This window comes from Ranitomeya imitator, chromosome 10 (assembly GCF_032444005.1).
Source record: "Ranitomeya imitator isolate aRanImi1 chromosome 10, aRanImi1.pri, whole genome shotgun sequence".
NCBI classification, from domain to species: Eukaryota; Metazoa; Chordata; class Amphibia; order Anura; family Dendrobatidae; genus Ranitomeya; species Ranitomeya imitator.
This window is the reverse complement of record NC_091291.1, coordinates 112,830,900-112,854,384: the sequence shown is the minus strand read 5'-3', so window position 1 is coordinate 112,854,384 and position 23,485 is coordinate 112,830,900. Positions and strand designations below refer to the sequence as shown.

General features: G+C 50.8%; 1 protein-coding gene across 1 annotated transcript in view; it reads left to right on the top strand.

The window, feature by feature from the left end:
* Positions 1–23,485, top strand: part of PLCH2 (phospholipase C eta 2) — a 770,253-nt gene that overhangs the window by 595,690 nt on the left and 151,078 nt on the right. The window contains exon 7 of the mRNA XM_069741627.1: positions 5,746–5,839. Within this exon, the coding sequence (XP_069597728.1) occupies positions 5,746–5,839 (94 nt within the window). The remainder of the gene's footprint in view (positions 1–5,745; positions 5,840–23,485) is intronic.

Sequence of the window (23,485 nt, the reverse complement as noted above, 5' to 3'; positions counted from 1 at the left end):
AAATTAGTAACTGTCCCAGAATAATGCCCAGTCTATTATTACTTGGCCTGTTTTTTTGGATATCCAATGGGTGGGGATCCAACTCTTGGCATCCCTCCTCTGATCAGTTGTGTGAAGGGGCTGCAGTGCTGTGTGCTCTGCTCTGTTTCCCTGCACCCCATCTGTGTAGTAGCAGCTCCCCTGGGTATCACAACATTGTTCCATTAAAGTGAATGGGACAAAGGTGTTAGAGAATCGATCAGTAGGTTTTTGTTATGTAATGTGACAGCAGAATGGCGTAGAGGCAGAGATCCTGATTCCAGTGATGTATCACTTAGTTTTCTGGGTGCAGCAGTTGTGATAGAATCACATTTTTCTCTGCTGTAGATCTAGCAGAGCTTGGTTGTTGAGCCCTGTATAACTCCGCCCACACCACAGTTTTCTTTGTACTGTGCTGGTGGTGAGGATGGACTAGGCGGCACGAGGATAGTTGTCTTGTAATGATCTCCTGCTGAAAAAACACTGATTTTTTTGTTTAAATAGCAAAACAAAAACTATTAAGTGACACATCACTGTAATCCGGGTCTCTACCCCTATTTAGTTGTGCTTTCAGGTTGCATAGAACAAAACCTGCTGACAGATTCCATTTAATACACTGAAAGCCACTTGGCCATTAATATTTGTAAGCTGGAAAAATCTGTTAAAGTTACCTGGTGTTAATTTAATGTACACGTCCCACCTGCAGGATTTCTGACTATTGGGATCTAATTTTTAGATTGTGCTGTTGCTCTCATGGAAAAGCCCCTCTATAGCCCCAATACATATTAGGCTAATGTTGGCTGAACTCTTTGCTGTCGACAGGTTCAGTAGACAGTCTTGTGTATCTGGCAGCCCTGGACAATTAATTGTCTGGGGAGTTAGAGGCTGTCCACTACTTTTAACGTTGATGGCTATTTTATCCTTAGGATTGGTCCTCAATGTCTGATAGATGGGGATGTGATACCCTTCACCCCTGCCGATCAGCTCTTTCCAGTGTGATCCATGGCCCGGAACTACATAATTATGGAGCTACACAGCTCCGTCTACTGTATAGTGACTGCGACCGGGTACTGCACATCCACCTCCTATTGATTGACTGATTTGACCTGTGCTGTACAGCTCCGTAAGTGAGCCATTCTGGTCGCCATCGACACAGAACCGCTGATTAGCAGGGGTGCCAGGTGTCGCGGCCCCACCAATCAAACATTGATGATCTGTCTTGTATGATGTCGAAGCAGTGGACAACCTCTGTCAGAGGATCTCTTGTAGAGAACACAGGAGTGGTTGACTGAGCGAAAGCTGGCCAAGATGGCTGCCGGATGGACTAACAGTGTGTGGTTTGCTTACAGGTCAACAAGGAGAACTATCAACAATAGCAGGGTCTAGTTTTGGCAGATCAGACCCTTGCCATCCTCTTTTGCCTGAAGCTTCCCCCAACAGTCTACAGCCATCCAAAAGATTACCAGATCGGCTTCAGTGTGAAAAGGGGTTAAACATACGTGTCTCCTAGACTTGATTTTACAGGGTCCTCAAATACTATTTCTTAAAACTGAAAATTGGTTGCAAAAGTAAGTTCTACACGGCCAAATACTTTGTGCCATAGATCTTAAGAATTCTTTTTAGTTTTCTTTCTTCAATTCTCTAAGCGCTGAAGACGTCTTTTGATCTTGTGTAGTTTTTGCTCAGAAGAAGAACCCGCAGATGTGAAGGCCATAAGGGCAGATGTTGGGCTTGTATTATTCATTGGTCATAGCTCGGTGTGCCCCGCTGTCAGAAAGCCAAAAAAAAGACACCGTTTTAATATTAAACCATTCCAAGGGCACAGTCTGCTGGTACTAGACGCACAACCATCCTAGACGTTATAAGGAATCATTACACCGCCTCAACATTTACCCCGGCAGCAACATGCCATCAGTGAGTTTTAATGAGTTTCTGGGAATGCAGGCTCCTGGCTAATAGGTTTGCAGATGCCATATTGTCTAAATTGGAGGTCTTCAGGGCCTTGATGATCGGCATTTCGTGTTTGTCAATTATAGATACTGTTCATTCAGATTTTTTTTAATTTTAATGAGTGATTCCAAATGTTTTCAAATTGATGTGATCTAAACAGCCAACGAGACATGTCTGCTCTATCTTAATAAAATGTGTTCAGCAGCTCTTGAGTTTCTAGGCTGCATAGTGTTTTATTTGTCAGAGCTGCTTGGTGACATGAAAAATTGGTAAAAATTGCAAATATCATCTGCAAATACTGGAACTATGGAGGTCTGTCCTTGGTCATCCCAAAGGAATAATAGTTTGGGATTTTTTTCAACAAAGGTAAAAATTTAATTTTGGAGCCCACATCCTGTATCTAAATACTATAGCTAGAGATGAGTGCAATCTAAAATGCTTGGATACTCGTTACTTGAACCGGACAAATGCTAATGCTCAGATGACCATTTCGAGTAACGAGTATAATGGAAGTCAATGGGAAATCCAAGCACTTTTCCAGCAGACCCTACAGTAAAAATGGGGGGCAGTAAAAATGTTGAAATGGATGAAAAAAGTGCTGACTGGAAGGAGAACAGCATGGGGAAGGCTCCTGGAAGCATCTCGGACTCCCAGATCGCTGCTGAGAAGAATGGTGTCACACTTTTACTCCACTTTTAGGACTGACAATAAAACATTCAAAATTGACAAAAAATTGGAGTTTACATGTACAAATGTTACGAAACATTCCTTCTTGTATAATGACTAGTATATGAGGCAAAATTTTAAAAGGATTTTTTAAAGAATAATAATTTAAGTACCGGTAAACGAAAATTGAAATTTCAGTGTAATTTATGAAGGAACAAGGACTGCCAAAATGTGATGTAAGAGGGACTCCGATACATCCTGTATTAGACTTAAAAGTGGACCTCATACACATTAGGTTCAGTTTGTCATGTAATCGTACTCCTGGACACATAAGGGCTATGCGCTAAGTGAAAAACCTGCCAAAAACTGCAATCTGGGTCATCCACACCCTTGAAGGCAACATCTGGATGGACTCATTAAAATAATAAAAACTGTACACCCCTAGCAGGCCAATGTTGGTTTTTATCTCAAATCAACAAAATTTCACATAAAACAGGTTCTACAGTGTTTATGACAATAATCAAGTTTTTGACCAAAAATATTTTGTGAAATGTACCAGGCCAAGCATTTTTTAAAAAGTTAAACCCACTGTAGTTGTACACAAAGCACATTAAACTATATGCATGAATCACTGAATCCATAACAAATTTTGCAAGCTTTTTTTTTAATATACCACCGAAATGTAACAACAACCGCATTAGTGTATGGATGAATCACTGGATCCAAAAAAAAAAAAAACTATTTCAAGGTTTTTTGGGATTTTTATGTAACCGCAAAATCTAACAGAAAGCATATAAAGCTGTATGGATGAGTAATTAAATCCAGACAAATTTTTTACTGCTTTTTTGTAGCGTTATATATACCACCAAAGTGTACCCAAGAACATGTAATAAATAATCTATGGAGGAGTAATAGAATACCAAAAAATGTTTCAACAATTTTTTTGAGCATTAGATACCAACGAAATGTGCACAGAACATATAAAACTCTATGGATGGTTAGATATCACAGAAATGTATCCCAGAACAAGAAAACTGAATGGGTGCCAAATTTAACCCAGTAAAAAATGTTAATGCTTTTTTTGTTTTACATACCACTGTATTATACCACTAACCAAGTTAAACTGTATGCATGACTAATTGAATTCAGAAATAAAATTGAAACATAAATATTTTAAAAGTGTAGTTTATGTGCTTTTACACTCATAAAGGCTTTACAACAAGTGCAAAGCCAGGAAAAAGTATAAGGAGGGTCATCCATAGACCCCTGAAAGGCAATTACTGCCGGGCCTCTCTTCAAATATTTTTAAAGTGCAGTTGCTGTACTCTTACACTCATAAAGGCTTTGCACAATGTACAAAGCTAGTAAAAATGTATAAGGAGGTTGATACAGTAATCCTCTTCCGGTCTCCTTCCTCAGGAGACTGTGGGGGACTGCCTCCACCTGCTTCCTGGAGCCTAATTCCCAGGTGTTTGGGCTGTAAGTGACCCTACTTGCGGTAGTGCGGGAGCCCAAGACATATAGAAATGGGCAATAGCACCCTCTGTCACCTGCACAATCGGCTGCTCCCGCATAGGAGGTGGGGAACCTCAAGGACAGTACATTCTTTCGGGGGGTGATAGTAGCCCTGTCTCGAGCCGCCTCAAGGAGCCTCTCCAAGGCCCATCCATTCCTAATGAAGGATTCATACTGCTCCCTTCCTTCTGGGATCATCCCCACTTCATACCAGCAATGTTGTCCCTTTATTTAGAGGAACATGATCCTGGTTCCAGTCATCAGCTCTTGCTGCTTTTGAGGCAAGTGTTCCGTCTCTACTGCCCGATGATTGAACGAGATGTGACAATGGGTCCCAAACTCTTCAATGGACCCCCTTCTCTGCTGACTGTCATAAGTAACGGCCATTTCCCTGGATGCCAACTCTCGGTACATTGGGTCTAGCAGACCTATTCCTGGATCCCCTCCTTGTCTCTTCTGTCCAGCCCAGGTCCCACAATCTTCTCACCAGTTCCTGGATCCTGGCTCTCCCATTAGCAGTCCGCAAGAACCCAGCAGTAAAGAATAAGGCCAAGGTTCGGTCCTTGGTGGTTTCAGGTAATAGAACGGATACGGACCACAGGCTCCTGCCATCTTTGCTGTTGCACCAGCTTCCTCTGACTCCAATATTCCTCTGGTCATTCGCTCGGGAGTTTCTGCCATCTGTGTAACCCACTAAGCATGTTACACTGTATGGATGACTTATTGAAAACAGCAAAAAAAATTATCATTTTTAGAGTGTTGTATATCAGAAAAATGAATCCCAGACCACAGAATACTGTATGACTGAGAAATTTAACCCAGAGAAATTTTAAAATGCTTTTTTGGACATGTTAGATATCATAGAAATGTGCCCCAGGCCGCAAAAAACTGGTAGAATATTCATAAAATTTCAAGTGCTAAATAAATAATCAAACTTAACTATTAAATCCACAGCTAATCTGACACCAATGGCGCCCATTGGTCTGGTATCGATCTAATCTATCGTTATAGATGTGTCTTTAACATATCCCGAGATGAACATCTTTAAAAAAACAAAACATGATTTATCGATACTCGGTCCCGGGTTTTATTAGTGTTGTAATGTATTAATTTTGTATTGTAAGAAATTTAAGTTCTTACCCAAATTCCAGAAAAATAACTGCACTTTTTTTTTTCTTTTTTTGGTTCGGGGCTTAAAGGGTCAAACAATTTTGCCTTCTTTGCATTAGTAGCTAAATTCAATAATCGAGTCCTCTTAATCCCTCTGTACAAGATCCTCTGTGACAATTGGAGTGCTGTTCACACTGATACCCCGCAGGCTTACTACTTTCAGAACAATATGACCTCCAAGAGCAGAATTAGTCTGTGCACCATGTCGGCCTCTGATCAGCGGCTGCCGATGAGCGGTAATGGCTGCTGACCGCTATTGAACTTGACACCGAATGACGGTAGGAGGAATCCTATTGGGCGATTAGCAGCCCTCCAGCAATTAGGGTCCGGAATTGGATTGCTGCGTCTGATAAAGGTTGATGCTAGGGGCTTGTGAAATCAGATTATCCGCTCTGGATTTATCTCTTTTTATTACTTGTTCTGCAGATGATGAATGTAACAAAGGAGTACTGCCTGGACATCGTGGAGAAATTCGAGCCCTGCCCGGAAAACAAAAAGGAAGGCGTATTGGGGATTGATGGTATGTACATACAGACTGTGTATGGCAACGCACCTCATCAGTTACTGCATGGAGAACTAATGGGTCAGGACAGCCTGCAGGTCGCCAGATGGTGCGTGATTTGGATTCCCAGCATGCTTTTCAATTAGCCCAAATTTGCAAACTGCCAGCCTCCGATAAGGTCCCCGGCTTAGTGTTGTGTTGCTTTTGCCATGGTATCTCTGATAATCTGGTTATATGTGGATTACAAGGGATGTGGATTTCCCAGTACACAGAGCTCATCTCTTCACTATTGTTGGGTTCTTTATTAGTGTTGAGCATTCCGATACCGCAAGTATCGGGTATCGGCCGATATTTGCGGTATCGGAATTCCGATACCGAATTCCGATACTTCCCGCGTATCGGATACCGGAATCGGAAGTTCCCAGAATTCAAATTGAACGCAGCAGCCAATGAGGAATGAATGAAAGTGTGGGCACATCCTGTTTAGCATGGTGGGCATGTAAGTACTGGCAAGGCTTGGATTGGCTGCTGAAATGATGTCACTCTGCACTATAAAAAAGCGCTGCCGCCATTTTGCGCTCACTCTGCTGTGATTTCAGTTAGGGACAGGACGCTGTGTTCTAACTGAGGGCCAGTTGAGCTAGCTAATTGCTTTATTTTCCTTTCCAAAGGCTAATTTAGCAAAACGCTGTGTGTTCTTCACTGTTCACCTTGCTCTTGCCTTGCAGCGCTGTTTTAACAGCGTTCTGCAAGGTCTCTGTGTGTGTGTGTGTGTGCAGCTCACTCTGTAGTCTGTGTGCAGCCATATACCCGGTTGTATTCAGCTCAGGGGGGGTTCACACTGCCTCACACAGTTGTTCTTTTTTGCTCTTAGTGCAGCCTGCTGCACATTTTTTCTCAAATTTCCTATTAGTGTTTTTCCACCAGTCTCCAGCTCTATTGTGGAAAAACACTACATAGGATAACCTAGAGGGGGGTTTTTGGGCCTTGCAGCGCCGTTTACGGCTGTCTGCACGGTCTCCGTGTGAGCCCAGCTCGCCCTGTAGTCTGTGTGCAGCCATAGCCGGTTGGATTCAGCTCAGGGTTCGTTACTGGCTCATACCTTGAGAAAAATTTTCCTTTTTTTCAAATAGTGCAGCCTGTTTAAAATTTGAAAAAAAAAATTCCTATTAGTGTCTTTCCACTCGTATCCAGCTAAATAGTGGAAAAACACTATATAGGATAACCTAGAGGAGGGTTTTTTGGCCTTGCAGCGCCGTTTACGGCTGTCTGCACGGTCTCCGTGTGAGCCCAGCTCGCCCTGTAGTCTGTGTGCAGCCATAGCCGGTTGGATTCAGCTCAGGGTTCGTTACTGGCTCATACCTTGAGAAAAATTTTCCTTTTTTTCAAATAGTGCAGCCTGTTTAAAATTTGAAAAAAAAAATTCCTATTAGTGTCTTTCCACTCGTATCCAGCTAAATAGTGGAAAAACACTATATAGGATAACCTAGAGGAGGGTTTTTTGGCCTTGCAGCGCCGTTTACGGCTGTCTGCACGGTCTCCGTGTGAGCCCAGCTCGCCCTGTAGTCTGTGTGCAGCCATAGCCGGTTGGATTCAGCTCAGGGTTCGTTACTGGCTCATACCTTGAGAAAAATTTTCCTTTTTTTCAAATAGTGCAGCCTGTTTAAAATTTGAAAAAAAAAATTCCTATTAGTGTCTTTCCACTCGTATCCAGCTAAATAGTGGAAAAACACTATATAGGATAACCTAGAGGAGGGTTTTTTGGCCTTGCAGCGCCGTTTACGGCTGTCTGCACGGTCTCCGTGTGAGCCCAGCTCGCCCTGTAGTCTGTGTGCAGCCATAGCCGGTTGGATTCAGCTCAGGGTGCGTTACTGCCTCATACCTTGAAAAACAATTTCCTTTTTTTCAAATAGTGCAGCCAGTTTAAAATTTGAAAAAAAAAATTCCTATTAGTGTCTTTCCACTTGTATCCAGCTAAATAGTGGAAAAACACTATATAGGATAACCTAGAGGAGGGTTTCTTGGCCTTGCAGCGCCGTTTACGGCTGTCTGCACGGTCTCCGTGTGATTTAAACTAGCTCTGTAGCCCGATCTGCACCAAAAAAAAGGTTAAGTTCACCAAACACAACTTACACTTGTGTAGGCCACATTTGAAAAATAATAAAGTTTAGTCCACAATTTACAACATTAGTGTTTCTTACACCTGTTAGGAGGAGCATTACAGGAATAAGCACACTAAGGCCTTAGTACTTTTCTGCTTATCTTTATCTGTCAACCAAGATGAAGAGGGCAGGGAGTAAGGCACGTGGGCGTGGGCGCGGAGCAGGGAGAGGAGCAGGGAGAGGACGTGGTGATTCTGTGCCTGCTGCGGGCGCCGGTGACTCGTCGTCACTCAGTTTCAGCAGGGAACAGTCCTTCATGCGCAGCTTTGTCGGAGAGCGCCGTGCACCGCTGCTGCGTGAAGACCAAATTGAAGCCGTTGTCGGGTGGATGGCAGCTAACGCCTCGGCATCGACTTCAGTTAGTGCCACATCCTCTCAGGCACAGAGCACTGGAGAGCAGCCATCTGTCTCTTCACCACCTGCCAAATTGGCCAGGCAGTCAGAGAGCCCAGGACAGGAGCCGTCTCTACTTCTGTTCTCTGAATCTCTTGGCTTGGAAACAGGGGGCCAGCCAAGCAGCATTGGAGAAATGGAAGAAGAGGCAGTGTGCAGTGATGCCCAAAAGCTTTATCTCTCTGACTCTGAAGAGGCAGGTGGGCCAGTGCCTCCGGTGACCACAGCGCAGTACGCATCTGATGATGAAACTCAGGTGCCGCTTTCTCGTGCGTACTGTGCTGCTGAGACTACCCAGGAGGAGCAGTTGGTGGCAGAGGGTAGTGGAGATGATGAGGTCCTTGACCCATCGTGGCGTGAGGAACAGGAAGGTGGTGGGAGCAGCTCAGAGGAAGAGCTTCCTCTTACGGGCCAAAGAGGGAGAGGGAGGGGGAAGACTGCGGAGCCTGTAGCCTCCACTTTGGCACCCGTTAGGAGCCTGTCTCTTTCCAAAGCCAAAAAGGGCGCTCCCAAGACTTGCAGTGCCTGGTCCTTTTTTGACACAGTTGCAGATGACATTTGTTTTGTCAAATGCAAGCTGTGTCATCATAAAGTAAAAAGAGGGAAAAATGTCAGCAACCTCAATACCACAAATATGTGGAAACATGTGCGGACCAGGCACGCGGTGGAGTTACAGAAACACACTGAAGATGTAGGCCAACCAACAGCGGCAGCTACCACCTCTTCAGCTCGTGTTGCCTCTTCCTCCAGCTCACGCACAGCTGGTTTGGCTTCCTCCCAGAGACCTTGTGTAATTCCACCCACAGCACCACCTTCCCAGTCATCCTCACACTCCCAGTCTACTCTACAGCCATCGGTAGTACAGGCATGGGAGAAAAGGCGGGCATTCTCGGCCAACCACCCCCGAGCACAGGCTCTGAATGCAGGCATTGCCAAACTGTTGTCCCTGGAAATGCTCTCGTTCAGGCTGGTGGAGACTGACAGCTTCCGTGACTTGATGGCATTGGCAGTCCCACAGTACAAGGTGCCCAGCCGCTTTTACTTCAGCAGGCAGGCTGTCCCTGCCCTGCACAGGCATGTTGAGGCAAACATAAAACATGCGCTACTGAACGCCGTCAGTAGCAAGGTCCACCTCACCACCGATGCGTGGACCAGTCAGCATGGACAGGGGCGATATGTTTCCCTCACTGCCCATTGGGTTAATGTTGTTGAGCCAGGTACAGATCGTGCGAGTGGCGCAGGACGTGTCCTGCCCACTCCAAGGATTGCAGGAATCCAGTCTGTACGCATCGACTCCTCCTCTTACACCAGTTCCTCTGATTCCTCTCTGCAGGATCCGTCACAGTCCACCCCCACATGGACCCGTGAACGTTTACCTATGACCGACATGAGCACAGCCGTGGCCAAACGTCAGCAGGCCGTCTTGAAACTAGTTTCATTGGGGCATCGAAGCCACACAGCGCAGGAGCTCTGGAATGCCATAAAGCAGGAGAGCGATGTGTGGTTACTGCCAGCGAATCTCCAGCCAGGCATGGTAGTGTGTGACAATGGCCGAAATCTGGTGGCAGCTTTGGCCCTTGGCAACCTCACTCACATCCCATGTCTGGCACATGTGCTCAATTTGGTTGTGCAGAGTTTTCTGAGGGACTATCCGGATCTTGATGCCCTGCTGCACAAGGTCCGCCTAGAGTGTGCTCACTTGCGGCGTTCCAGCTTGGCCAGATCCCGCATTGCTGCTCTGCAGCGCCGATTCCGCCTTCCGGAACACCGCATCATATGTGACCTACCTACCCGGTGGAATTCCACGTTACATATGTTGGAGCGGTTGTGTGAGCAGCAGCAAGCAGTTATGGAGTACCAGCTGCATCAGGCGCAAAGAAGTCGCAGTCAGCGCCGATCAGACTTCACAACCACAGAGTGGGCCACTATGAAGGACGTCTGCCAGGTTTTGCGTCCTTTTGATTATTCCACGCGGATGGCAAGTGCAGATGATGCACTAGTCAGCATGACTGTCCCCCTTATCTGCCTGCTTCAGCAAACTTTGCAAGGGTTAAGGGATGATGTGGTGGAAGAGGTGGAGGATGAGGAGTCACCTTTTCCATCAGCTTCTGGAGAGTCAGCGCCACGTGGTTCCTCACAAAGGGGTACGCAGGGGCCAATTTGTGAGGAGGATGAGGAGGAGTCAATGGAGGAGGAAGAGCTCCGTCCAGAGGAGGGAGCGACACAATTGTCCAGTGGTCAGTGTGTACAGCGAGGGTGGGGTGATGACGAGCGGGCAGAGATCATGTCTCAAGCAGGGGACAGCGTTTCTGGGCCGGTTGGCACTCTGCAGCACATGGTGGATTTCATGCTGCAGTGCCTGAGAAACGACCGCCGCATCGACCACATTCTCAACATGCCTGATTATTGGGTGTTCACCCTCCTCGATCCTCGCTACCGGGACAACGTCCAAAACCTCATCCCTGCGTTGACCCGGGAGCGTAAATTGCGGGAGTACCACGACACACTGGTGAATTCCATCATCTTCTCCTGTCCAACTGAGAGGAGTGCTGCTAGTGCTTTACAAAGCAGCTCAGTGCGTCGAGGCAGTGGGGGAGGCTCTGCCCAAAGAGGGAGCAGAAGCAGTGCCTCTGCCCAAGGCAAGCCCAGTATGGCACAACTCTGGCACACTTTTGTGTGCCCGCCCCAAATGTCTACACCATCACCGGCGGCTCCAGTCAGCAGGAGGCAACGGTTCCGTCAGATGGTGACAGACTACATGGCTTGCCCTCTTACTGTACTCCCAGACGGCTCTTCCCCGTTCAAGTTTTGGGTCTCTAAGCTGGATACATGGCCAGAGCTAAGCCAGTATGCATTGGAGGTGCTGGCTTGCCCTGCGGCTAGTGTCTTATCGGAACGTGTCTTTAGTGCCGCAGGTGGTGTACTAACAGACCGTCGCATGCGACTATCCTCCGATAACGTTGACCGGCTTACTTTCCTGAAAATGAACCAGGCCTGGATCTCGCAGGAATTTGCCACTCCTCTGCCTGATTAAGTAATTGGGTGTCATCCAGGTCTCCTGCTGTGTTCATCTTTCTACCACCTGAACTGCTATTCCTGGGCTCCAACACCGCCAGTTGCGGCTCAGAAGTGCAGGCTGCACAGTAAAAACATACGACCCAGTGTTATTGGGTTTCAGTAACGTCAGCTGATCCCCAGCTGTGTAGCCGGCAATGTGTCCTGCGACCGCCACGCTGGCACAACAACCTAAATGTAAGGGAACCTGTCCCCCCCCCCCCCCGTCGTTTGTTACTGAAAGAGCCATCTTGTGCAGCAGTAATGCTGCACAAGGAAAAGGTAGCTCTTTTTTTTTAGCTCTTTGCACACGCAGAACTTAACACTTATAAAATGTGTTCACTGATACCGTTATACCGTCCCGGAGCTGGGACTTTCCTTCGTAATGTGACGCAGCACAGCCGTCATTCCTACCCCCTTGGTGCCATGCGCTGCCTCCTCAGCGTTGTTTTAAGCTGTCACGGAGCCTGCGCTGTTCTGTTATCCCTTGGGCATGCCCTATTTGCGCTGCCTGTCTTCTGACATAATTTGGTGTCAGGCTGGCTGCGCCTGTGCGGCCGCGCTGCCCGAGATCCCGCCTCGCAGTGTCTTCTGATTGAGTCACACTGCGGGCCTGGGATCCATGGGCATGCGCAGTGCATATCTTCCCCTCGGGCTCTCGCTCATTTCCCTCCGCCTTCTTTAGACTGTGCGCCGTCAGCTGATCCCTAGCATGCCACGGCCGTGACACCGCACAGTCTGAAGAAGAGGGAAGGAGGGGAGTGAGAGTCGAGGTTATGCACTGTGCATGCCCATGGTTCCAAGGCCCGCAGTGGGATTACGTTAGATGAGACTGCGAGGTGGGATCTGGAGCAGCGTGGACGCACAGGCACTGACAGCCTGACACCAAATTATGTCAGAAGACAGGCAGCGCTAATTGGGCATGGCCAAGGGCTAACAGAACAGCGCAGGCTCCGTGGCAGCTTAAAACAACGCTGAGGAGGCAGCGCACGGCATCAAGGGGATAGGAATGACAGCTGTGCTGTGTCCCATTACGAAGGAAATTCGCACCTCCGGAACGGTTTAACGGTATAAAGGGACACATTTTTAGTGTTTACTTCGGTGTTTGCAAGGAGCATAATTAAAAGAGCAACCTTTTCCTTTTGCATCCTTAGTGCTGCACAACATGGCTCTTTCAGCTACAAACGTCTTGGGGGGGGGGGTTAAAGGTTTCCTTTCAACTTGCTCCAATCAGGCTTCGGCCTACACTCTGTTCCTCTGCTCCTCCTGCTGTCCCTGGGCTCTAACACCGCCAGTTGGTGCCTGGAAGTGCTGTGTGCACAGTCAACAGTCGCTCCTCTGTTATTGGGGTTCAGTAACGTCAGCTGATCCCCAGCTGTGTGTGCGGCAATACCTCCAATCTGCTCCTCCTGCTGTCCCTGGGCTCTAACACCGCCAGTTGGTGCCTGGAAGTGCTGTGTGCACAGTCAACAGTCGCTCCTCTGTTATTGGGGTTCAGTAACGTCAGCTGATCCCCAGCTGTGTATCCGGCAACGTGTCATGCGACCGCCACGCTGGCACAACTAAAATGTAAGGGGACCTGTCCCCCCCCCCCCCTAGGCGTTTGTTACTGAAAGAGCCACCATGTGCAGCACTAATACTGCACAAGGGAAAGGTCGCTCTTGAAATTATGCTCCTTGCAAACGCTGAACTACACACTCATGTAATGTGTCCCCTCACACCGTCCAACCGTCCCGGAGGTGGGACTTTCCTTTGTAATGTGACACAGCACAGCCGTCATTGCTACCCCCTTGGCACCGTGCGCTGCCTCCTTAGCGTTGTTTGATTCCGTCATGGACCCTGCGCTGTTATGTTATCCCTTGGCCATGCACAGTTTGCGCTGCCCGTCCTCTGACATCATTTGTTGTCGTCCTGGCTGCGCCTGTGCGTCCACGCTGCCCGAAATCACACCTCGCAGTGTCGTCTAATGTGATCCCACAGTGGGCCTGGTATCCATGGCCATGCGCAGTGCATATACTAGCCTCTCACTCCCCTTCTTCACGCTTCTTCAGACTAGGCGGCGTCAGCTGATCCCTAATAGCATGCCACGGCCGTGACGCCGCACAGTCTGAAGAAGCAGGAAGGAGGTGAGTGAGAGGCGATGATATGCACTGCGCATGCCCATGGATCCCTGGCCCGCAGTGGGACTACATTAGATGACACTGCAAGGTTGGATCTCGGGCAGCTTGGACGCACAGGCACTGCCAGCCTGACACCTACATGATGTCAGAAGACGGGCACCGCTAACTGTGCATGGCCAAGGGATAACATTACAGTGCGGGCTCCGTGACAGAACCAAACAACGTTGAGGAGGTGGTGCCCGGCACCAAGGGGGTTGGAATGACGGCTGTGCTGTGTCACATTACAAAGGAAAGTCCCACTTCCGGGATGGTTTGACGGTGTGAGGGGACACATTATATGAGTGTGTACTTCAGCGTTTGCAAGGAGCATAATTTTCGGAGCCACCATTTTCCATGTGCAGTATTACTGCTGTACAAGATGGCTCTTTCAGCAACAAATGCCTGGGGGGGGGGGTTAAAGGTTCCCTTTCAACTTGCTCCACTGCAGGCTTCGGCCTACACTCTGCTCCTCTTTGATTCCCTGGGTTTCAACACTGTCAGTTGCCACCTGGAAGTGTTGTCTACACAGAAAAAAACACTAGGTGATGTGTCAGTGGGGTTCAGCACCGCCAGCTGTTCCCCTGCTGTGTAGTCGGCAACGTGTCCAGCACAAGCCACGCTGGCACAACAGAACAAAAGCTGCCACCAGTGCAGGCTTCGGCCTACACTCTGCTCCTCTCCTCCTCCTGCTGACCCTGGGCTCAAACACCGCTAGTTTTTGCCCGGAAGTGCTAGCTGCACAGAGAAAAACACCAGCCAATGTGTTAGTGGGGTTCAGCAACGCCAGCTGTTCCCCTGCTGTGTAGCCGGCAACGTGACCTGCAAACGCCATGCAGGCACAGGAACTGAAATTAAAAGGGAACCTGGCCCCACCCCCCCAGGTGTTTCTATGTATAACAGCCACCTAGTACAGCAGTACTGCTGCATTTGTACAAGGTGGCTGACTTTTTCTCCTTGCCCACGTGGAACTCAACACGTACAAAATGTGTCTCATTGAGACCATTCCACTGTCCCTGAGGTGTGACTTTCCTTTGTAATGATACGCAGCACCCCCCTTGGTAGCGTTTCCCGTCTTTTGTCATCATGGTTAGCTGGCTGCGCCTGTGCATCCGCCCTGCTAGAAACAACGCCCCTCGTTGTCATATTTATTTTGTCAGCGAGGGTGTGGTTTATGGGCACGAGCAGTGCATATGTTCGCCTGTCTTAACTCATCTCCTTCCGCCTTCTTCAGACTGTGCGGCCTCCTGGCCGTGGTAGGCGATAAGGGATCAGCTGAGGCCGCCCAGTCTGGAGCAGGTGTAAGGACATGTGTAAGCGGCCAACCTATTTACTGCACAAGGCCACGAATCCCAGCCACGCAGTGTGATTTTTTGAAAACACACTGTGGGTCTGGGATTCATGTCCATCGCTAACCGCAACGGCCGACATGAAATGAGGTCAGAAGACAGGAAGCGCTCACAGCGCATGGCCAAGGGATCACAATAGCGCAGACTCCTGTACAGCAAATAACAACGCTCAGGAATCTGCGCCCAGTACCTAGGTGCAAATTTTTACACCTGTGCTGCGTCTCGTTAAAAAGACAAGTCACGCCTCCACAACTGTTTGACAGTATAATGGGCTAAATAGTGTACGTGTTTTAGTCAGCGTGTGCAAGGAGCAAAACAAATAGAGCAACCTTTTACTTGTGCAGCATTAATGCTGCACAAGGTGTGGCTCTTGTACCTTGCAACACCTGAGGGGGGGGTTAAAGGTAACCTTTGAAATTGGTTCAACTAGGCTTCGGCCTACACTCTGCTCCTCTACTCCTCCTGCTGACCCTGGGCTCAAACACCGCTAGTTTTTGCCCGGAAATGCTAGCTGCACAGAGAAAAACACCAGCCAATGTGTTAGTGGGGTTCAGCACCGCCAGCTGTTCCCCTGCTGTGCAGCTTGCAACGTGACCTGCAAACGCCACGCAGGCACATGAACTGAAATTGAAGGGAGCCTGGCCCCCACCCCCAGGTGTTTCTATGTATAACAGCCACCTTGTACAGCAGTACTGCTGCATTTGTACAAGGTGGCTGATGTTTTCTCCTTGCCCACGTGGAACTCAACACGTACAAAATGTGTCTCTTTGAGACCATTCCACTGTCCCTGAGGTGTGACTTTCCTTTCTAATGATACGCAGCACCCCCCTTGGTAGCGCTTCCCGTCTTCTGACATCATTGGTTGGCTACTTGCGCCTGTTCGTCCGCCCTGCCTGAATAAAATGCTCCTCGTTGTCTTAATTATTTTGACTGCGAGGGTGTGATTGATGGGCACGAGCAGTGCATATCTTCGCCTGTCTTAACTCATCTCCTTCAGCCTTCTTCAGACTGTGCAGCCTCATGGCCGCGGCATGCGAGAAGGGATCAGCAGAGGCCGCCCAGTCTGAAGCAGGTGTAAGGACGTGTGTGAGCGGCCAAAATATTTACTGCTCAAGGCCACGAATCCCAGCACCGCAGTGTGGCTTTATGAAAAGACACTGTGGGTCTGGGATTTATGGCCATCGTTAACCGCACCGGCCAACATGAAATGATGTCATAAGATGGGCAGCGCTAACAGGGCATTGCCAAGGGATAACACAAGAGCGCAGACTCCTGTACAGCAAATAACAACGCTCAGGAAGCTGCTCCAAGCACCAAGGCGTTATTTTGGACACCTGTGCTGCGTCTCATCAAAAAACCAAGTCACGCATCCACTACAGTTTGACTGTAGAATGGGGTAAATTGTGTATGTCTTTCATTCAGCGTGTGCAAGTAGACAAATTAATAGAGCAACCTTTCACTTGTGCAGCATTAATACTGCACAAGGTGTGTCTCTTGTACTTTGTAACACCTGAGGGGGGGGTTAAAGGTTTCCTTTGAAATTGGTTCAACTAAGCTTCGGCCTACACTCTGCTCCTCTCCTCCTCCTCCTGCTTCAACACGGGCTCTAACATCGCTAGTTTTTGCCCGCAAGTGCTAGCTGCACAGAGAAAAACACACGCCATTGTGTTAGTGGGGTTCAGCAACGCCAGCTGTTCCCCCAGTGTGTAGCCGGCAAAGTGTCCTGCAAACGCAACGCAGACACAAAGCTGCCTCCAGTGCAGGCTTCGGCCTACACTCATCTCCCCCTGCTTACCCTTTGCTCCAACACCGCTAGTTGGGGCTCTAGGAAGACAATCTTTAATAGGCAAGGCAACGCATCCGGGTTCCAGCACCGCCAGCTGGTTCTCGGCAGTGTTCTTGTCACAGGTACTCCCTCGTGCCAAGCCTGGTTTCAGCACCGTCAGCTGTTTCCGGGTTGTGTCAAGCTCACTGAGACACCTATGCTTGCCTCGTCGTGGTGCGGTCGGGTTAGCCAACTCCAGGGTGCCTCCAGTTTAGGAGCTTCCTATGTGGGCTGCGTGAACTGGTAGTCAAGGCTGGTTCTGTAGTGCCAGTAGGCCCAGCTCCCCCTGTAGGACTGTTGGGGTTCGGTAACTGCGGCTGCCTCGCGGCCTAGCTGTTCTCTCCTCTCCTGTGGGCCTTGGGGTCCACCACCTGGTTCCAGCACCGTCAGCTGGTTCCGGGCCGAGCCTTTGGCTTAGGTGCCTCCTCCTGGGTATCCGAGTTCCGCCAACGCCAGGCGGTCCTTGGTAGTGCTTTTAAGCGCGGGCACCTACAGCTTAGTAACCGGGTTCCAGCACCGTCAGCTGGTCCTCGGTCGTGCCATTGGCTCTTGCACACTGGGGCAACGCATCCGGGTTCCAGCACCGCCAGCTGGTTCTCGGCAGTGTTTTTGTCACAGGTACTCCCTCGTGCCAAGCCTGGTTTCAGCACCGTCAGCTGTTTCCGGGTTGTGTCAAGCTCACTGAGACACCTATGCTTGCCTCGTCGTGGTGCGGTCGGGTTAGCCAACTCCAGGGTGCCTCCAGTTTAGGAGCTTCCTATGTGGGCTGCGTGAACTGGTAGTCAAGGCTGGTTCTGTAGTGCCAGTAGGCCCAGCTCCCCCTGTAGGACTGTTGGGGTTCGGTAACTGCGGCTGCCTCGCGGCCTAGCTGTTCTCTCCTCTCCTGTGGACCTTGGGGTCCACCACCTGGTTCCAGCACCGTCAGCTGGTTCCGGGCCGAGCCTTTGGCTTAGGTGCCTCCTCCTGGGTATCCGAGTTCCGCCAACGCCAGGCGGTCCTTGGTAGTGCTTTTAAGCGCGGGCACCTACAGCTTAGTAACCGGGTTCCAGCACCGTCAGCTGGTCCTCGGTCGTGCCATTGGCTCTTGCACACTGGGGCAACGCATCCGGGTTCCAGCACCGCCAGCTGGTTCTCGGCAGTGTTTTTGTCACAGGTACTCCCTCGTGCCAAGCCTGGTTTCAGCACCGTCAGCTGTTTCCGGGTTGTGTCAAGCTCACTGAGACACCTATGCTTGCCTCGTCGTGGTGCGGTCGGGTTAGCCAACTCCAGGGTGCCTCCAGTTTAGGAGCTTCCTATGTGGGCTGCGTGAACTGGTAGTCAAGGCTGGTTCTGTAGTGCCAGTAGGCCCAGCTCCCCCTGTAGGACTGTTGGGGTTCGGTAACTGCGGCTGCCTCGCGGCCTAGCTGTTCTCTCCTCTCCTGTGGACCTTGGGGTCCACCACCTGGTTCCAGCACCGTCAGCTGGTTCCGGGCCGAGCCTTTGGCTTAGGTGCCTCCTCCTGGGTATCCGAGTTCCGCCAACGCCAGGCGGTCCTTGGTAGTGCTTTTAAGCGCGGGCACCTACAGCTTAGTAACCGGGTTCCAGCACCGTCAGCTGGTCCTCGGTCGTGCCATTGGCTCTTGCACACTGGGGCAACGCATCCGGGTTCCAGCACCGCCAGCTGGTTCTCGGCAGTGTTTTTGTCACAGGTACTCCCTCGTGCCAAGCCTGGTTTCAGCACCGTCAGCTGTTTCCGGGTTGTGTCAAGCTCACTGAGACACCTATGCTTGCCTCGTCGTGGTGCGGTCGGGTTAGCCAACTCCAGGGTGCCTCCAGTTTAGGAGCTTCCTATGTGGGCTGCGTGAACTGGTAGTCAAGGCTGGTTCTGTAGTGCCAGTAGGCCCAGCTCCCCCTGTAGGACTGTTGGGGTTCGGTAACTGCGGCTGCCTCGCGGCCTAGCTGTTCTCTCCTCTCCTGTGGACCTTCGGGTCCACCACCTGGTTCCAGCACCGTCAGCTGGTTCCGGGCCGAGCCTTTGGCTTAGGTGCCTCCTCCTGGGTATCCGAGTTCCGCCAACGCCAGGCGGTCCTTGGTAGTGCTTTTAAGCGCGGGCACCTACAGCTTAGTAACCGGGTTCCAGCACCGTCAGCTGGTCCTCGGTCGTGCCATTGGCTCTTGCACACTGGGGCAACGCATCCGGGTTCCAGCACCGCCAGCTGGTTCTCGGCAGTGTTTTTGTCACAGGTACTCCCTCGTGCCAAGCCTGGTTTCAGCACCGTCAGCTGTTTCCGGGTTGTGTCAAGCTCACTGAGACACCTATGCTTGCCTCGTCGTGGTGCGGTCGGGTTAGCCAACTCCAGGGTGCCTCCAGTTTAGGAGCTTCCTATGTGGGCTGCGTGAACTGGTAGTCAAGGCTGGTTCTGTAGTGCCAGTAGGCCCAGCTCCCCCTGTAGGACTGTTGGGGTTCGGTAACTGCGGCTGCCTCGCGGCCTAGCTGTTCTCTCCTCTCCTGTGGACCTTGGGGTCCACCACCTGGTTCCAGCACCCGTCAGCTGGTTCCGGGCCGAGCCTTTGGCTTAGGTGCCTCCTCCTGGGTATCCGAGTTCCGCCAACGCCAGGCGGTCCTTGGTAGTGCTTTTAAGCGCGGGCACCTACAGCTTAGTAACCGGGTTCCAGCACCGTCAGCTGGTCCTCGGTCGTTGCCATTGGCTCTTGCACACTGGGGCAACGCATCCGGGTTCCAGCACCGCCAGCTGGTTCTCGGCAGTGTTTTTGTCACAGGTACTCCCTCGTGCCAAGCCTGGTTTCAGCACCGTCAGCTGTTTCCGGGTTGTGTCAAGCTCACTGAGACACCTATGCTTGCCTCGTCGTGGTGCGGTCGGGTTAGCCAACTCCAGGGTGCCTCCAGTTTAGGAGCTTCCTATGTGGGCTGCGTGAACTGGTAGTCAAGGCTGGTTCTGTAGTGCCAGTAGGCCCAGCTCCCCCTGTAGGACTGTTGGGGTTCGGTAACTGCGGCTGCCTCGCGGCCTAGCTGTTCTCTCCTCTCCTGTGGACCTTGGGGTCCACCACCTGGTTCCAGCACCGTCAGCTGGTTCCGGGCCGAGCCTTTGGCTTAGGTGCCTCCTCCTGGGTATCCGAGTTCCGCCAACGCCAGGCGGTCCTTGGTAGTGCTTTTAAGCGCGGGCACCTACAGCTTAGTAACCGGGTTCCAGCACCGTCAGCTGGTCCTCGGTCGTGCCATTGGCTCTTGCACACTGGGGCAACGCATCCGGGTTCCAGCACCGCCAGCTGGTTCTCGGCAGTGTTTTTGTCACAGGTACTCCCTCGTGCCAAGCCTGGTTTCAGCACCGTCAGCTGTTTCCGGGTTGTGTCAAGCTCACTGAGACACCTATGCTTGCCTCGTCGTGGTGCGGTCGGGTTAGCCAACTCCAGGGTGCCTCCAGTTTAGGAGCTTCCTATGTGGGCTGCGTGAACTGGTAGTCAAGGCTGGTTCTGTAGTGCCAGTAGGCCCAGCTCCCCCTGTAGGACTGTTGGGGTTCGGTAACTGCGGCTGCCTCGCGGCCTAGCTGTTCTCTCCTCTCCTGTGGACCTTGGGGTCCACCACCTGGTTCCAGCACCGTCAGCTGGTTCCGGGCCGAGCCTTTGGCTTAGGTGCCTCCTCCTGGGTATCCGAGTTCCGCCAACGCCAGGCGGTCCTTGGTAGTGCTTTTAAGCGCGGGCACCTACAGCTTAGTAACCGGGTTCCAGCACCGTCAGCTGGTCCTCGGTCGTGCCATTGGCTCTTGCACACTGGGGCAACGCATCCGGGTTCCAGCACCGCCAGCTGGTTCTCGGCAGTGTTTTTGTCACAGGTACTCCCTCGTGCCAAGCCTGGTTTCAGCACCGTCAGCTGTTTCCGGGTTGTGTCAAGCTCACTGAGACACCTATGCTTGCCTCGTCGTGGTGCGGTCGGGTTAGCCAACTCCAGGGTGCCTCCAGTTTAGGAGCTTCCTATGTGGGCTGCGTGAACTGGTAGTCAAGGCTGGTTCTGTAGTGCCAGTAGGCCCAGCTCCCCCTGTAGGACTGTTGGGGTTCGGTAACTGCGGCTGCCTCGCGGCCTAGCTGTTCTCTCCTCTCCTGTGGACCTTCGGGTCCACCACCTGGTTCCAGCACCGTCAGCTGGTTCCGGGCCGAGCCTTTGGCTTAGGTGCCTCCTCCTGGGTATCCGAGTTCCGCCAACGCCAGGCGGTCCTTGGTAGTGCTTTTAAGCGCGGGCACCTACAGCTTAGTAACCGGGTTCCAGCACCGTCAGCTGGTCCTCGGTCGTGCCATTGGCTCTTGCACACTGGGGCAACGCATCCGGGTTCCAGCACCGCCAGCTGGTTCTCGGCAGTGTTTTTGTCACAGGTACTCCCTCGTGCCAAGCCTGGTTTCAGCACCGTCAGCTGTTTCCGGGTTGTGTCAAGCTCACTGAGACACCTATGCTTGCCTCGTCGTGGTGCGGTCGGGTTAGCCAACTCCAGGGTGCCTCCAGTTTAGGAGCTTCCTATGTGGGCTGCGTGAACTGGTAGTCAAGGCTGGTTCTGTAGTGCCAGTAGGCCCAGCTCCCCCTGTAGGACTGTTGGGGTTCGGTAACTGCGGCTGCCTCGCGGCCTAGCTGTTCTCTCCTCTCCTGTGGACCTTGGGGTCCACCACCTGGTTCCAGCACCGTCAGCTGGTTCCGGGCCGAGCCTTTGGCTTAGGTGCCTCCTCCTGGGTATCCGAGTTCCGCCAACGCCAGGCGGTCCTTGGTAGTGCTTTTAAGCGCGGGCACCTACAGCTTAGTAACCGGGTTCCAGCACCGTCAGGCTGGTCCTCGGTCGTGCCATTGGCTCTTGCACACTGGGGCAACGCATCCGGGTTCCAGCACCGCCAGCTGGTTCTCGGCAGTGTTTTTGTCACAGGTACTCCCTCGTGCCAAGCCTGGTTTCAGCACCGTCAGCTGTTTCCGGGTTGTGTCAAGCTCACTGAGACACCTATGCTTGCCTCGTCGTGGTGCGGTCGGGTTAGCCAACTCCAGGGTGCCTCCAGTTTAGGAGCTTCCTATGTGGGCTGCGTGAACTGGTAGTCAAGGCTGGTTCTGTAGTGCCAGTAGGCCCAGCTCCCCCTGTAGGACTGTTGGGGTTCGGTAACTGCGGCTGCCTCGCGGCCTAGCTGTTCTCTCCTCTCCTGTGGACCTTCGGGTCCACCACCTGGTTCCAGCACCGTCAGCTGGTTCTCGGCAGTGTCTTTTGCTCTTGTACCTTCTGCTCCCCATCCTGGTTCCAGTACCGTCAGCTGGTTCCGGGCAGAGCCTTTGGCTTAGGTGCCTCCTTCTTGGGTATCCAAGTTCCACCAACGTCAGGTGGTCCTTGGTAGTGCTTTCAGGCACGGGTACCTCCTGCTTAGTAACCGGGTTCCAGTAACGTCAGCTGGTCCTCGGTAGTTCCATTGGCTCTTGGACCTTCGGCTACCCATCCGGGTTCCAGTACCGTCAGCTGGTTCTCGGCAGTGTCTTTTGCTCTTGTACCTTCTGCTCCCCATCCTGGTTCCAGTAACGTCAGCTGGTTCCGGGCAGAGCCTTTGGCTTAGGTGCCTCCTTCTGGGTATCCGAGTTCCGTCAACGTCAGGCGGTCCTTGGTAGTGCTTTTTAGCACGGGTACCTCCTGCTTAGTAACCGGGTTCCAGTAACGTCAGCTGGTCCTCGGTAGTTCCATAGGCTCTTGAACCTTCGGGTAGCCATCCGAGTTCCAGTTCCATCAGCTGGTTCTTGCATTTTCTCAGCCTTCTTGTACCTTCTGCTACATTTCCAAGTTGAAGACCCTAACGTCGACGACCCGGAAGACCACCACGATGACGACGACACGGAAGACCACCCCGATGACGACGACGACGACGGCGGAGACGACGACGGCGGAGATGACGACACTGGAGACGACGACCCTGGAGACGACAACATGGAAGACCGAGAAGCAGAAGAACAAGAGGCTGCAGAACAAAGAGCAGAAGAACATTAAGCATAAGACTTAATATCAGAGCAAAAGATATTATCTAAATTATATGCAGAAGAAGACTAAGCAGTGTATGGGGGTGAGTCCGTTCCTCCTCGTGGTGCCCCTGGATAAAGCCTGATGCTGCAGGCCAAACTGAACGCGGACAAATGTAACTTTTGTGACTGGCAGAACGGAAGGTGTAATCTTCAAACTTTTATAGATAACAACTACGGGAATGCCTGTCACAAATGAGAATATGATGAAGAAGTAGAATAGGAAGAATAATAACAGTGGAATAAAAAGAATATGTAGAATAAGAAGAATAATAATAGTTGAATAAAATGAATATGAAGAATGTAATAAAAAAAAAAAAATAGGTAGAAGATGAAGAAGAAGATGAATAAGGTGAAGAAGTTGATGTCAAAGATGCTGATGATGATGAAGATGAAAGTGTGGGAAAAGAAAAAAAAAAAGAAAAAAAAGAAGGGGAAGGGCGTGGAATAGTGAAACATCAATATCTGACAAAATAAAAAAAAAATTTACATAGTCAATATCTTTGTCACTCCGAACGTCTTAAAAAAAAACAAAAAACATGCTATTCTATTTGATTGGGATAAACCTCTATGACTTTAATGTCTCCGCCACCTCCCCAAATACATCCGGCATTATTCTTAGTTGTTTTCCTTCATGTAGAATGAACCTACAAGGAAAGAAAGGGTTTATTTTAATTCCGATATTTTGGTCCCATTGACTTGC